This window comes from Thamnophis elegans, chromosome Z, assembly GCF_009769535.1.
Source record: "Thamnophis elegans isolate rThaEle1 chromosome Z, rThaEle1.pri, whole genome shotgun sequence".
NCBI lineage: Eukaryota > Metazoa > Chordata > Lepidosauria > Squamata > Colubridae > Thamnophis > Thamnophis elegans.
In genome coordinates this window covers 108,165,207-108,180,876 of record NC_045558.1, presented here as the reverse complement: position 1 = coordinate 108,180,876, position 15,670 = coordinate 108,165,207, and the positions used below count along the sequence as shown (strand labels likewise).

The 15,670-nt window shown below is 36.9% G+C and overlaps 1 protein-coding gene across 1 annotated transcript; it reads right to left on the bottom strand.

Moving 5' to 3' along the window:
• Positions 1 to 3,551: 3,551 nt before the first annotated feature.
• On the bottom strand, positions 3,552 to 4,523 carry LOC116521271 (olfactory receptor 5V1-like). Its single transcript, XM_032235955.1, has one exon. The coding sequence runs from the start codon at positions 4,521 to 4,523 to the stop codon at positions 3,552 to 3,554; it is 972 nt and encodes a 323-aa protein (XP_032091846.1).
• Positions 4,524 to 15,670: the final 11,147 nt, after the last annotated feature.

Sequence of the window (15,670 nt, the reverse complement as noted above, 5' to 3'; positions counted from 1 at the left end):
AATGCCAAAACTCAGTTCTGGAATTTGTGAAATGATAGTGTTGTTCCTGAGTATGCGAATATTTCTTAAAACGTTTGTTACAAATTAACCATAAAGAGTCTGCCAAATGCAGAGAGATAAAAGGACATGTTCTGAGCACATCTGAATTCTGTACTTTTATTGATTGTCGTACTTAAGGTTTGGTAACAGATAAATATTAACCGAGAGGCAGCTTGCCAAAGACTATGTGTAATCATGTGGCTATTTATCTACTTCCTTGCAAAATGAAGGAAATGTATCCAGTTCCTTCTTTCCCAGGATTTATGATTGAAACACTGATAAAATTGTCCTCATATTTTGGCTTGACATTGCAAGCTAATCTTTAAGAGCTATTGTGGCATAATGGTTAATAAGATGGACTTGGAGCATGGAGACCTAGGTACAAATTTACTCAGTTATGATGTTGAACAACCTTGGATACTCACTCTTTTGTTGCCAAATTTATCTTTCAGAATTATTGCAAAAGTTAAAATGGAGAAGGGCACCATATATTCTACTTTGGGTTTGTCTTCAGCATTAATTTGTTACCTAGATTTCTTTCTCTCTTGATAATTTTTACTGGTCACCCACCATAGCTCAGGGTGACTCTAGGGGGTTTACAATCATAAAAGATAAACTATATAAGCTAAAATACATAAATAAGTTAGTAATAAAAAAAAGGATCTTTGATGACTCCCAGATCAAATATATAGAGATAATTACGTTAAGGACTTTTGAGAAAGCTGTACAGAGGATTAGCAAATGCTAATACTACTTGGCTGGTTTCACAAAACACACTAAATATTTCATATATTGTGGGATACCACTACTTTGCAAAGGAATGAAGCTTAAGGCTATTTAGTTTCACCAGACAAGCAAGTAGCTTATCCATAATAAAAAAGATTCTTTAATGTTACGTTAAAATAACTGGAGAAAGAAAATCATCACTAGAAAACTTTTGAATAAACATTTATTTACAATTAAGATTGAAATAGGATAGATATTATACTGATTCTAAGAAGTTCTTTTTTAAAAAACTTTCAAACCAGACATGGAATTGTTCAGAAAAACTCATTTATTCTGTTACAGTATACAGTATATAATGCATGTAATATAAAGAGGAGCAAATATAATTAAAGCTTGTTTTATGTCTTTATTCCTTTTATCTCCCTCTTTTTCAAAAAGATATATCTATAGATGCTGCAGATAAAGGGCATGTGGAGGGTGTTCTATGTTTTAGAGGAGTTTAAGAAACTCTGCCTGATTCCTAAAACTAGATTAATAAGCACAATTACTATATTTACATAACACGCTATTACTAGTAAGCCATATCATAATTTGGTGTGATGTCTGAGTTCATGCAATCTGCTAGAAACACTGAACCTCATTTTAGTTTTGCATGTTATGTGAATCCAAATGTTCTATTTCATGGCATTAATTAAATACTGAGCAGAGATTTTGTAATTGCTGGAAAATTTTTATGGAAATGCACCCCCTCTGCTAGTCTGCATGTAGAACTGGAACTGCTGTTTTAGGCTGAAGCACTAAATTTATTTTCCATTCTGATCTCTAACGCTTATCTTGGAATAAGTAGTTGGTTCCTCTGAGATGCTGTTATAGCTCCTTTTCTTCCTCCATGAATGTCCAAAAACATCATCTATCCTGAGATTTTCCCACATAGAATGCATCAAAATGTCCTCCAATATGCAGCCAGGAAACCATGTTAATGACAATGATTGTAATAGGTTCAAAGGATTGGCTACATAGTATTCATAAATGCCATAGTCCCTGCTCTGCCACTAGAGGGCACTCAACATAATGTATTAATATGAATTACCATAGTCTACACACATCTGCACATACAGACAATTCTTTTCATATGATTTTATTAAATTCCAAAAGCAGGAATAAAATGCAAATAAGCAAAGAAAAACAAAAAAGAAAAAAGAAAAAAATTGAACAAAAAACAAGATAGAAGTGTGAATAAAAAAGGAAAAACTAAAGCAAATAGAAAATGAATGACTTCCAACTTCCTTTGGTACAGATGTAGATTAAAAATACATCCAACTTTAATTTTAAAATTAACAGTAGTCTATATTACTTGTATAATAGCATAGAATTCTAATCAACAACTCCTGAATCAAAATTTCATTTATCTCAGGTTTTTTTTTTTGCAACACCCCCCAAAAAAACTAAAAAAACTAAAAGTGATTTCCAAGTAGAAATAAAATTGGCAAAATCTTTTCTTTAAGGGTGTCAATTTTGCCACACTTGGGGATCTGGTAGTCCTGGTATAGAGCCTGCAATATGGAGCACCATTAGTGAGATTATACTTTTTTTTGTAGATTATATATGTTTAATGCTTTTAATCTTTTTTGTTGTTAACCCTTTGATTATTTTTACATCTTTTGTGTGCTTGTTTGAAACTTTATAAGCTGCCCAGAGACATGCATGTGAGATTGATAGCTATCAAATTAATTTCAAATACTTTCAAAGATCTTGGTGATATAATTCAGGTGATGAAAATATGGTTCCTACACAAAGCTTTTGAGTAACCATTAATTTATTATTTATGAGATTATTGGTTTTCAAGTAAAAATTCTCATTCTATGGAAATGTTCTATTCCACACTATAAAAATAGATTATTTAATATACAAATATAACCAGATTTTTTTTAATTGGAAAAAAATTGATTTAATATGATATGTATCAGACATGGACTCATAATCTTTTGCAATAAATCTTTTTCTCATTGAGTTGATTTTGAACATGCATATAGACACAAGTTCTTGAATAGATATTATTCAAGACACCATTTATTCATTTGAGTGAGGAACATCAACCCAAGAAGATGATGGGATTCAACTCATCAAAGAAAAGGGCAATATAAAGTGTTTTGGGACAGTAATTTACATCCCTTCTCATCTATCTTTTCAATCTACAAAAGCCCAAAGAAACTTCCAGTAATAAAGATTATCAGAAAACATTTTGGGACACATGCTGCATTTCTGTAGGAGCTTCATCCAGCTTTTTTAAGTATTGGAGAACATTACCTACTTGGGACATCAGCTGTCAAGCTCCTACCGTTCATTTCTGAAGCATTATTTGTTACCAATTCACCAGCAGTATGAACCTGACATATTTCTAGGTGGTTAAAGTGTTTTCTGGAGTACGGGGATCCAGAATTGTACACCCTTCGCCATGGAAGGCCTTGGGTGCTTTTGAACTATTAATTCTTCACAGAATGTATGCTGCCAGGAAAAATAAAATGAAGAAGTGAGCATGGTAATAAAATGAGCATGGTAAAAATAAACCCAAGAAATGAAACATTCATCTGGATATTTTCCATACTTCTGTCCACACAAATGTTAAGATCTTTTCCAGAACCATTGATATGTCTTTAACTGATTTGTGTTGCCTTGTACTTCTATTTATGCTGCCTTGTATTTCTGAATGAAAGACAAGCAACCATTTATGTTGCTTTGTACTTCTGAATGGAAGACAAGCTACAAAGAGAATAAATACACATAATTTAGAATCCAGCAAATAACTGAACCTTGATGAAAGAGGTTCCTTTGAATCTGAATACCCTTCTCATGGCTTTTTTCATTTCTTTGTTTCTCAGACAATATATAATAGGGTTCAACATTGGGGTTATCACATTGAAGAGCAGTGAGGCCAAAATATCCATAAAGAAAGAGTGGCTGCTGCTGGGCCTGTTATAATTGAAAGCACAAGTGGCATAAAACAGGGTGACTACAATGATGTGTGAAGTACAGGTGGAGAAGACCTTGTGACGTCCTTGGGTGGAGCGGATCTTTAAGACTGCCATTACGATGTGGGCATAAGAAATTAGGATGAAAAGAAAGGGAATGATGCCAAGGATCATGGTCACTGCCAGCAGTGTCATTTGATTAGGGAAGGTGTCCACGCAAGACAATTTGAGGAGCTGTGGGACATCGCAAAAAATATGTTCAAGACTGTGAGAAACACAGAAGGGGAGCTGGGCTGTCATGACAGTGTGTAAGATTGAATTGAGAAAACCACAAGCCCAGGAAGCCACTGCTATCCTATTACACACTCTACTATTCATGACAACCTCATAGTTGAGGGGATAACATATGGCGATGTATCGATCATAGGCCATAGTAGTCAAGAGAAGACACTCAACTCCTACAAAAGCCACAAGAAAGTAAAGTTGGGTCAGGCAACCCTGAATGGAAATAGTTTTTGTGTCATTTAATAGATTCTTAAGCAAGTGGGGTAATGTAACAGATATGTAACAAATATCGAGGAATGACAGATGCCTGATGAAAAAGTACATAGGAGTTTGAAGGCCAACATCCAGCCATGTGGTGGTCAGGATAAGTCCATTGCCAAACAAAGTAGTGATGTATATAGCAAGAAATAGGATAAAAAACAAAACATGCGGCTCAGTGAAGATGGAGTAGCCTAGGAAAGAAAATGTTCTTCTGTTATCACTTTGATTTCCAATTTGCTCCATGTTTTATATCTGAAATGAGAAAGACAGCATGGTAATAAAACCAAGATATGAAACATTTATCTGGACATTTTCCTTACTTCTGTCCATACAAAGGTTAAGATCTTTTCCAGCACCATTCATATGTCCTTAACTGATTTGTCATTTCTGTGTCATGTAATATAGTCTTATATCTTCCAGAAACAAACAAGTACAGAAAAAGTTGTAACACTGGAACCTATCACAGCTACAATAATATAGCATTACAACTGTATACAAACAATTTTCTCTTTGTGACTCTGACATTAAACCTCTTTACATTCAAAGAGACCTATTCCTGAGTACTGAAGCTTGCAAGTTTCCATTTGGGTGTTGAAAATATGCTGCAATACATCAATCTGTTTCAACAAGAATGCTCCTATTATCTTCTAAAGCCCTTCTGAAAAACGAACATAATGAAATGGATTGAAATGCTCTGTACCTATCTTTGAAATGCAGGAAAGTAAACTTGTGTAAATATACTGTCCCTTTTCCAATTCCTAGCCTGCTACTGTTATTTCCATTTTTCAAGCCATTGTAGGCACTTGATTTGCCTCCAAAATAATGGTTGACAAATCCTAGATGTTAAAAACCTTGAAATTTTTCTTAGGCAGGTTGGAATATGGGAAAAATAGTATATTAACCCCAGCACAGCTGAGGACAACTTAAATCCATCTTATTCATGGGCAGGAAGTGAAAGGGGGCGAGTGGGAATCTCCACTTGCAATTTACAGCCAATCACTCATTTTTAGATTGATATAATAGTAATGTGGACAGACTTTATAATATCTCTAAAATAGCCAAGTGATAGTAAAAGATGTTGTAAACAGCCACAAAGAGGACAATGGCCTATGGCAATATTATAGGGACAAGATGGAGTAATCATCTCAAATGATCTAGGTGCCAGAGCTCACTGTAACAGCATTGTCAAAAAGGCATTGAGAGTTGTTAACCTAATCTTGCATAATATTGAACTGCAAACAGGACATACTAAACTTTTGCTAGACCAATTCTTGAATACAGATCATCTGTCTGGAACCTGTACTGCATATCAGACATAAATACAAGTGAAGGAGTCCAGAGATATTCACAAGAAGAATCTTCAGCTCCTCTGCTCGCAATGGAATACCTTACGCCACCAGACTTGAAATTTTGGGCATAGACAATTTAGAACTTTGCCATCTTCGATTCGACTTAAGCATAGTACATAAAATTATCTGCTACAATGTTCTACCTGTCAATGAATGCTTCAGCTTCAACCACAACAACACACGAGCTCACAACAGATACCAACTTATGGTAAACTGCAAACTTGATGCAGAAAATACAACTTCAGTAACAGAATTGTCAGTGTCTGGAATGCACTACCTGACACTGTGGTTTCTTCCCCAAACCACCAAAACTTTAACCTTAGACTGTCTACTGTCAATCTCACCCCATTCCTAAGAAGTCTGTAAGGGGCATGTATAAGCGCACCAGTGTGCCTACCGTCCCTGTCATAATATTCTCTTGTATTCGTGTTCATTTCATGTATTCATAATCATGTCTATACTTATATCTGTTATCTAATTCATTCTTCATTAAACAAACAAACAAGCAAGCAAGCAAGCAAACAGAGAAATATATTACCAGTATCTGGTTAACTCCAAGGTCACAAAGTTGTGTGACCACTCTTATAGCCCCATGATTCCTGGTTATAAGATTATTAAAAGAAGGTAAAAGTCTACAGACGGTTTTAGAAGATGGAGCACACTTATTTTGTGTTGTTCTACAGAATCCAGATAGAACAAGTGGGTGGAAATGTTGGAGAAGAGATTTCAATTATGTAATTGGAAAAACCTCATGAATGTAGAATGACAGACTTCTTGCTTTTGGGTTCTATTTTTCAGAAAGTTTGGAAGGTCAGAAGGATGCCAGAATTTCAGATCCAATTCTGCAGGGTCCCCCAAAGTGATCATTATCAAATCCCAAGAGTGGATGGGACTATTCAAGGGGTTGCATATTAGTATTCATAGTACTATTAGGTAAGGTAATATCTATTACATTATTTTCATATAATAATGGGAGTCAATGAACAGTCTTCAACTTCATGAAGATCTTGATGATCTGAAGAGTTTGAAGATCGTTGCTACACTGGAAAGAATAGTAAACTGAATTATATCCATTGATTCTCATCAGCTTTGCAATTCTATAGCAAGCACACTGTTAGCTTCAAATATATCTGCTATCATCTATACTGGTGATGAGATATAGAAAACTTTCCATCCTGTTCTATTGGGAATGCAACCCCCAGTGGCTGGACTAACTGGCAATTCTGGGAATCAATACAACTGATGTTAATGTGGTATTGAATTTTGCTTTGTAATAATATGAATAATGATTCTACAACAAATTGCAATAAGAACACAGCATGTGAAAATGCATGCATAAAGTGGAAAAATGAGACCAGCATATAGAAAGGAAGGCAGGAAAGCTAGAATATGAAAATATTACCAGTCACTTTTGTAATAGTGAGCTTCCTTCTGGATTATTTCTTTCCATAACACCAAATAAATCCATGCACATTCAAGCCTCTAAAATCAATATATCCAAACTGCAACAAATGATTTTTAAATTTCAGACATAGAATATAAAGATATCCTAAGGGCCTTTGGGATTGTTTCACTCAAAGGAATGTATTAATCTTAGACAATTCCCAATCCAGTTTTACTGTTTTTTGCCCAAGTTATAACTCTTGATTAGACTCTGAAGACTTCAAATTCACATCAGCTCAGTTTAGGTATTATTACAAATATGCTGATAAGTTTAATGAATGGTTAGATAACACAATTCTTAGAATCATTTATCTGACCAGTGATTTATGTCATTTTGGATCAAATGGTACAATGGTGGCACACACCTCAGATGAGAATTTTATGGGTCTTTCTAACTGATTGGAAAGCTACATAGTATAATGGCTGTTTTCTCATCTCAAATAGAATCTTAAAGTTGGAATTTGTTGCTTTTACAAAAAAAAGTAAAATACATTCTCTTGAGACTCAGCTTCTTTCATGGCTGCATATTCAGCTTGGTATGTAACAGAATGGCATACAGGAATAGTACAGTACTCTGTGGTGAATATCGATAATTGACTTACGATTGGTTGATTAGTGACGGTTTAAAGTTACAATGGACCTTGCCAAATGACCTGCAGTCACTTTAGCACATTTTGGATGTTCGGCACCCAGCCAGAATTTATGGCCATTTGCAGCATCCTATAGTCACATGACTGTCATTCCCAATGTTTGTTTGTTTGCTTTCCGGGAAATGAATGTTGATTTCCAGGTTCTGGCAAAAGAACTTCCATTGCAGATAATGATAAAAAATACTTAATGTCTGGGCTTTTACTTAATGACTGCCACAAAACCAGCTGTAAAATGTGGTGTGGTCAGATAGTAATTTGCCTAACAATGTATGATCATAAATCTGGACTCAGTTATAGATGTAAGTTGAGGAATATCTATAAGAGCTCTGGCCATGATTCATTCTAGTATGTGGGGATGTTATGTGTAGGATCTCCTGCTTGAGGGGGGGGGGGGTGACTAGATGACCTACAAGGACCTTTCCAACTCTGTTAATCTGTTAAATTATTGTATATTTAGTCCAATCTCATTTTAAATTGTATTTTATTCCAATTTATTTTTAATTGTATTTTATTCCAATTGAATTTCAAATTATTTTTATTGGACTTTAGTAATTATTTATGTTTGGAACTCTGCACTTTGATATGGCTCATGGGCTAATCAATAAAGTAAACTAACCAAAATATCATGAAAAATATGGCTGACTTATTTGGGTATTATCACCCATTATAATATGTATTACTACACATATTATAGTACTGCATTAATGTAAGTTAATATATTACTGTAATATTGGTTCTCATCATATGCTATATTAATGACAAAATAGTTAATAGGAAGAACCAATAATAATAATTAAAAAATATAAGATTAATGTTTTAAAATCCTCTGTTTACCAAGTGTGATTGTAATCAACTTGCAGAAAATTTACTGACACTTTATCTGTCGCAGATCATTTATCCACCATCTCTTATCAATTATTGGGTTACATATAATATTCAACCTCTTGGGTCTACCTTCCCAACACAGTCCAGATAGAAGTGATATTTGATTTAAGTACAATAAATCCTTTTCCCGATCTTCCTCAGTCCTTCTAAGAAAAATCAATTTTGTTACTTCTCCAGGTCAGACTTCTGCTCTTATAAAAGAGTGTATACGACTCAGTTAGTATTCTGATTGTACAGACAATATCTCTTTAATCTGCAGCATTAAATTAAATTGCTTTTGTAAATCTCAGTTATCAAAAATTACATGACTCTGAATATTTTCCACAGCCATGAGCCACAGTGTCACAGTTGTTAAGAATGCAGTACTGCAGGCTACTTCTGCTGATCACCGGCTGCCAGCAGTTTAGCACATTGAATCTCAGCAGGGTGAAGATTGACTCAGCCTTCCATCCTTCCGAGGTGGGTAAAATGAGGACCCAAATTGTTGGGGATAATATGCTGACTCTGCAAACAGCCTAGAGAGGGCTGCAAAGCACTATGAAGCAGTATATAAGTCTAAGTGCTATTTCTATTGCTATTACCACCTCATCAAACTTGACTAAAAAAAAACTTTCAACTAAAAGTTGCATGTTATCAAAAGATCTTCTCTCAGAGTTCAGCCAGCCTTTTGTAATGGGAAATATTATTGCTCTGTGAACTTTAGCTAAGGAAACAGATGGAAAAAGGAAAGATAAGTTTTGGGTACTTGGAGCCAACACTGAAAGAAAAATTAAAGAAAATAAACTCTATGTCAAACTGAAGTTGGCTGAATTGGGGCTATTTTATTTTTTGTCTTCTCAAGGGGGGTTTCTTTTCTCACTACTTCAGGGCTGACAAAGCCTAGAGTGATGGAGCTAAGGAGGGGGTTGTAGAGATTAGCTGGGATATTATAGTCAAAATAAAGTTCTTTTCCCTGGGAATCAAGGATGTTCGTATAGATGTCCACAGGGTGGAGACCGAGGTCATGTAGCAACTGGGCTGTATGTTGATTGGACCATGTGCCTGAGACTTGGGGGGGGGGGAATTGATAAAGTTTTACTTTTAATTGGGAGAAAAACTGACACCAACTTAGAGCCGGTTTTCAATCAGGAATGTGCAAATATGATATGTCCTAATAAAAATGTTCTTTCAGAAACTTGCCTGAAAGTATTTTTTTTGCAAGTAAAAAAAAAAAAAGCAAAAGCTCCATGGTGAGAATTCAAGCTTACTGTACATCAAATAAAAGCTTCTAACCATCCCAGAGCATTCTGTATTTTCATATGGAAAAGCGAAAGTTATTTAGAACAATTGCATAAATCAAAGGGGAAAAACAAAGAAGAAAGTGCAACTAGAATCCAGCAGGGAGTTAAAAAAATTCACCATTCAGCCAGCCAGTGTATTTTTAAAAATAAAAGGCAAACTAAAAGTTCAAACAGCAAAGTTGAGACCCAGAGATTCTTAAAAGGAGAAAATACAAAATGTCCAGGAAGATGGCAGTCCATGAGTTTCTGGCCACTCCCAAAAGAACTGGAATCTTAAAGTCTCACATTCTCAATATCTTTTCTAGGAATTTCCAAGGTATTGATGTCAGGCAGATTTGTCTGTACCTTCCTGGATTCATTTTTTAAAAAACATTTTTTAAAAGTAGGAACAACACAGGCTGCTTTCCAGTCATTTGGTAGCTCCTCAGTGCTTCAGGATCTTTGAAAAAATAGGCATCCATAATTCTGAGGGAAATTATTGTTGACTTTTCTTGCAAGCCTTAGTTGTCTTTTCTGATTTTATCTTTGCAAGTTTGGGTTATATGCTAATATTTTGCCTTAGTTACATGCCTCTCTTTCACTTTTTATACTTGTTCTTTTTGTCTTTCATTCTTGAAGTTCCTTTGGAGATTAATCTTCCACAACCTCTGCAACCACTGAAAATCATATGAATTCTTTTGGGACATTATTTTTAAGCCTTCTGTGGGATTTTAAAATCATTTTATGGTGCGAATGGGTGAGACAGGGTGGAGAGCAATGTTGGGAGGTATGCTGCCTCCCTGGAGCAAAAATTGAAGATGTGACTGAGAACCTAAACAAACTAATTAGACCCTCAGATTAATACCCTTTCCTCCTCCTTCACATTGGGATAAATGACACAACAAAACACCCGAGAGCAATATTGAGAGATCATAAGCAACTAGGCAATAAATGTAAGGAGCTAGGAGTACAACTAGTTTTTTCATCAGTACTTCCAACAAAAGAGCTACACCCATTGAGAGAAAAATAAACTCTTGGCTAAAGGGTTGGCATTGCCAAGAAAACTTTGGCAATACCTACACTAAAGACTCTTGGCAAGAGATCGGCCGCACTTGACAAAAACAGGAAAAATTTACTGCCATTAGAGAAACCTGGTGAGACAAAACTCATGACTGGAATGAACTGATGGATAGATACAAATTGTTCAAAAGAAACAGATTTACAAAAAGAGGAGGTGGAGTTGCACTCGCGGTACAAGTAAGAGATCATTACATATGTACAGAAATGCAGACTAAACCCCTCCAGAATATATATGGGACAATATAGATGGAAACAAAGTGACATTGCTGTAGATGTATCTTACAGGCCACCCAATGACTCAGAAGTAATAAATGAACTTTTTGCAACCAGTTTACAAATGTATGTAGGAAACGTACCACAGTAGTAATGGAAGACTTTAACTGTCCAGATATCACCTGGAAGACAAACTCTGCAGCAAATGGGGAAATCAAACAGATTCCTAACCAACCTTTTCAACAGCTTTGTCATTTAGAACAATGATCACCAACTGGTTGTTTGCGAGAAAATGTTGGTGGTTTGCAGAGAAATCTTTGCATTTCTCTCAAGGAGCCCAGCTTAGGTTTTCTGTGCTGCTCATGCTGTAGAGGTTTGACTCCCAGGGATAGGATGTTGTCCTTCAAGCAGTTAGCTTGAGGGGCCTGTTAGCGGAGAGAAGAGCCAGGGGTCAACCCTAGCTTTGCTGTCCATGGCAGCTAGAAATCTCAAAGATGGCCAAGAATACACATTTTTCTTGTAGCCAGCCCCGGATGCTAGATTGGCCTCGTGCAAACTCTTGTCTGTTGTACTTGTACTTGCTGAAGTGGCATGGAAATTTTGGCTGGGCTCCTCAAGAGATGAGAGTTTGTAGGGGGGCAATCTAGCATCTGCAATGAACAGCAAAGTTAGGGTTGACTCTGGCTGCTTCTCTCTGCTCTAGTGCCTCCCCGACGAAGTTTACCATTCTACCAGTCCCAAGCAGCAGGAGATGAGAGCTGCCCAGCACCACCAGCTAGCACAAATATACTGTGGTGAAGGCAGAATTCTGATGCTGCACAAATGCAAGTAGTGCTTCCCTCCCACACTTTCCAGCCCTCACCACCACTGTTTCAGCCCTCTCCGGCCTCTTCCCTCCCTGTTCTGTAACAGCACCCTTACTTCATTCCATCTGGCAAGGGCTGCACTCCTTGCAGGTGCCACCCATTAAGGCAGAGATTTCCAGCAGCACCATAGGCTGGTCCCATATTCTACAGCTGTAGTAGTCACAAGCCTGCCCTTTAGCCATCCTGGAATAGCACCTCCACCCAGGTGCACTACTCCAGGATAACCAAAGGGTCAGTTCTGTGATTACTACAGCTCTGGAATATGGGACTGACTTTTCCACCAACATCAGCAAGTCACCGTCAGTCTGCCTGTCATCATTTTCCTTCACTCAGATTGACCAAGCTCCTTTTTTAAAAAAAAGTTTTTCATTTTTTCATTTTCATAACAAACAACCACATGTATACTGTTATATAACCAACATTTTTTATATTATTAAATATCTACATCAATTCGTCTTACCATCAATCCCCAAAAACAAATATTGGCTCTTCTGCTCTCCGTACACCATATTTGTACCCTATCCATCACTTTCTTCTCCCTCTCTCCTTCCCCTCCCTACCTCCTTTCTTCCTTCTGTCACCCTTCTATTGTATTCTCTACTTTATCTTCCTCTTTCCTTCTCCTCTCTCCCCTTTCCACTCCTTCTTTCTCTCCTTCTCTTCTCCCCCCTGCCCTATCCCCTATACCGCTCTTCTTCCCTTAATTCTTTCCTCCCTTCCACACACTTCATCTCATTTACTTGGTGTATTTCAGACTCTGAGCAAGCTCCATTTTATGATGATGGTATTTATAATTTCATTTCAATAAAATTTTTTAGTTTTAACATATATCCTCCTCCTTCTTTTTTGATAGAAAAAAAGTATACATATGTAGCAATTATATTTTTAACCCCCCCCCCCAACCTATTTTTGGCTGGAATGTGGACCTGGTTACAATTCCCAGCTATTCTCATCATAATATTATATAGTTATACATCATTACAAGCCCCATAATTCAGGATAAGAAACAATAGATGAAAATCAATCAGACAGAAGCAGCCTATGATTAAAGAAAAACTTACTAACAATGAGGATAATTAACCAGTGGAACAGCTTGCCTTCAGAAATCATGAGTGCTCCATCACTGAACGTTTTTAAGAAGAAACTAGACTGGAATGGTTAACCTTTTCTGGACTGAGGCCCAAAGCATGTGAGTATACCCAAACCCCCAAAATGCAATCCATGTGCACCCGCTGCACTTTCACCCCTTCCCCAACCCATGTCGGCAGTGATCCGAAGACCAACTGGCCAGTGGGAGGTCTGCACGTATTGTAGCAGAGTTGAAGTGCTGTGATTGGTTGATTGCCAACAGAGAGGGCACTGTGTGCCACCTCTGGCACACCTGCATAGGTTTGCCATCACAGAACTAGAAATATCCGAAATAGTATAGGTTCTCTTGCTTGAGCAGGAAGCTGGACTAGAACACCTCCAAGGTCCCTTCCAGATTCCATTCCATTCCATTCTATTATAAAGGGGCCTGTGGCTATCTTTGGGTAGTATATTACTGCAGAATCAGTAATGTGTTCTTCAAAATCCTTTGAATTCCTTTGAGGATAACTCTTTCTTTGTGATTGATAGAGAAACTATAACACATTTTTATTTTTTTAAATTTAAAACTAATTCTTTTTTTAAACATTAAAAAATGCTTTTCTTTTTTGTGTCTAATTTTCTTTTACTCTCACTACTATAGAGCAAACTGTAGCCCACTGTTCTGCAACAACCACACCCTATGGCTTGTGGGGAAATAGGATGCTGGAGAACTTGGGGTGCTACTATCATTCATGCTCAACTATAACAAGACTTGGTTATGGGTTTTCCATTACCATTTTTTTTCTTTCTGATGAGCACATTTTGCTGATTTCCTTCAATGTCAGATTCAAGCCTTTACAAATCAGCAGTTAGGTGCTTCTCAAGCTACGCCAAATGTGAGTGTGAAGCAATGTACAACTTTGAATCTTACAACTCTGCTTACTGAGACTACAAATGAAGGAAGTTGCCGACATAACTGTTCCCAGACCATAATCCTGGTAGAAAAACCAGCTGAATGTATTCTTTTATTGCCAGATATAACACGGTTAACATCTTCATTGGCTATAAATATACTTTTGGTGTTTGCCATGCTTCAAGTACTTTATGGAAGCTTAGAGGATTCTTCAGTACCTAATGGGTAATTGATTGTCCCATGTACTTTTCTTTGCATTTGGACATTTTGGTACTTAAGGTATTACTGACTGACATGTTTCTGGAGCCTATGCAGAAACTTCCAGTAGTTTCTTCTAGTAAAATTGATGGGCTATTAGGTATCAAATATTTGAGAGATGTCTAACTTGAATTCGTTGGCCCCAACCTCATCTCTCTCTCTCACATGGACACTCCCCAAACAAAAGAGAAGCAATTTTCTACTTCCCCCCTCACTGGACAGTCACACTTTGTGGCACCCCAAGGGTGGACCTGGAGTTGGGCTTGGACCCCATGTCAGTCTTAGTTACACAACTGCCATTCAAAAAGGTGGCTTCAGTGTTCCACTCCCAGAATCTCATCACTTATATTCCGGCAGTGGGTTTTTTCCTGTTGACAGGCCCTTGCAGCCTATCTGAGGTTCCGGCATGCACAAGGCCTTCATTTTTGAAGTTCCTTTTGAGATTTGTCTTCCATGACCTCTGAAACCACTGAAAAGAATATTAATTCTTTGGGGACATTATTTTTAAGCAATCAAGACTTCTGTGGGACTTATGCTCCTTTTATAACCTTTTTATGCTCCGAATGGGTGGAACAGGTTGGAGACAAATGTTAGGAGGTATGCTGTCTCTCTTGATGAAAAATTGAAGATGTGACTGAGATCCTAAGCAAAATAATTAGGCTCTAAGATTAATACACTTTCCTCCTCCTTCACATTAAGAGAAATGACCCTACACAAAGGTCTCTTGGCAAGGGATGGGCTGCACTTCACAAAAACAGGAAAAGTGTACTCAGAAAAAGACTGGCCCAATGCATCAAAAGGACTTTAAAATAAAGGCTTATATGCAAATGCTCAAAGCTTTCAAAACAAACAGGGTGACCTAGAAGCAGTAGTACACAAGGGTAGGAATGACATAGCTGCCATTACAGAAACCTGGTGGGACAAATCCATGACTGGAATGTACTAATGGATGGATACCAATTATTCAAAAGAAACAGATCTACAAAAAGAGGAGGTGGAGTTCAACTAGCAGTACGGTAAGAGACCATTACATACTGTATGTACAGAAATGCAGACTAAACCCCTCCAGAATGTATATGAGACAATATAAAAAGAAACAAAGTAACATTGCCATAGGTGTATCTTACAGGCCACCCAACGAATGAGAAGAAATAAATGAACTCTTTGCCAACCAGTTTACAAATGTATGTAAGAAGCATACCACAGTACTAATGGAAGACTTTAACTATCCAGATATCAACTGCAAACAAGGGGTCAACCTTGCCAATCCCTTTGTCATCTAGAAGGTAGAAGAAGAAACTAAAAGTAAAGCTATACTGGATTTAATTCTTATTAATAGAGAAGAGGTGATAGAAAGAGTGGAAGTTGTTGAAACCTTGGGTGAAAGTAAGGACATCATACTGGAA

Coding starts and splice junctions, on each gene's coding strand:
- LOC116521271 (XM_032235955.1), bottom strand. CDS start 4,523: ATGGAGCAAATTGGAAATCAAAGTGATAACAGAAGAACATTTTCTTTC.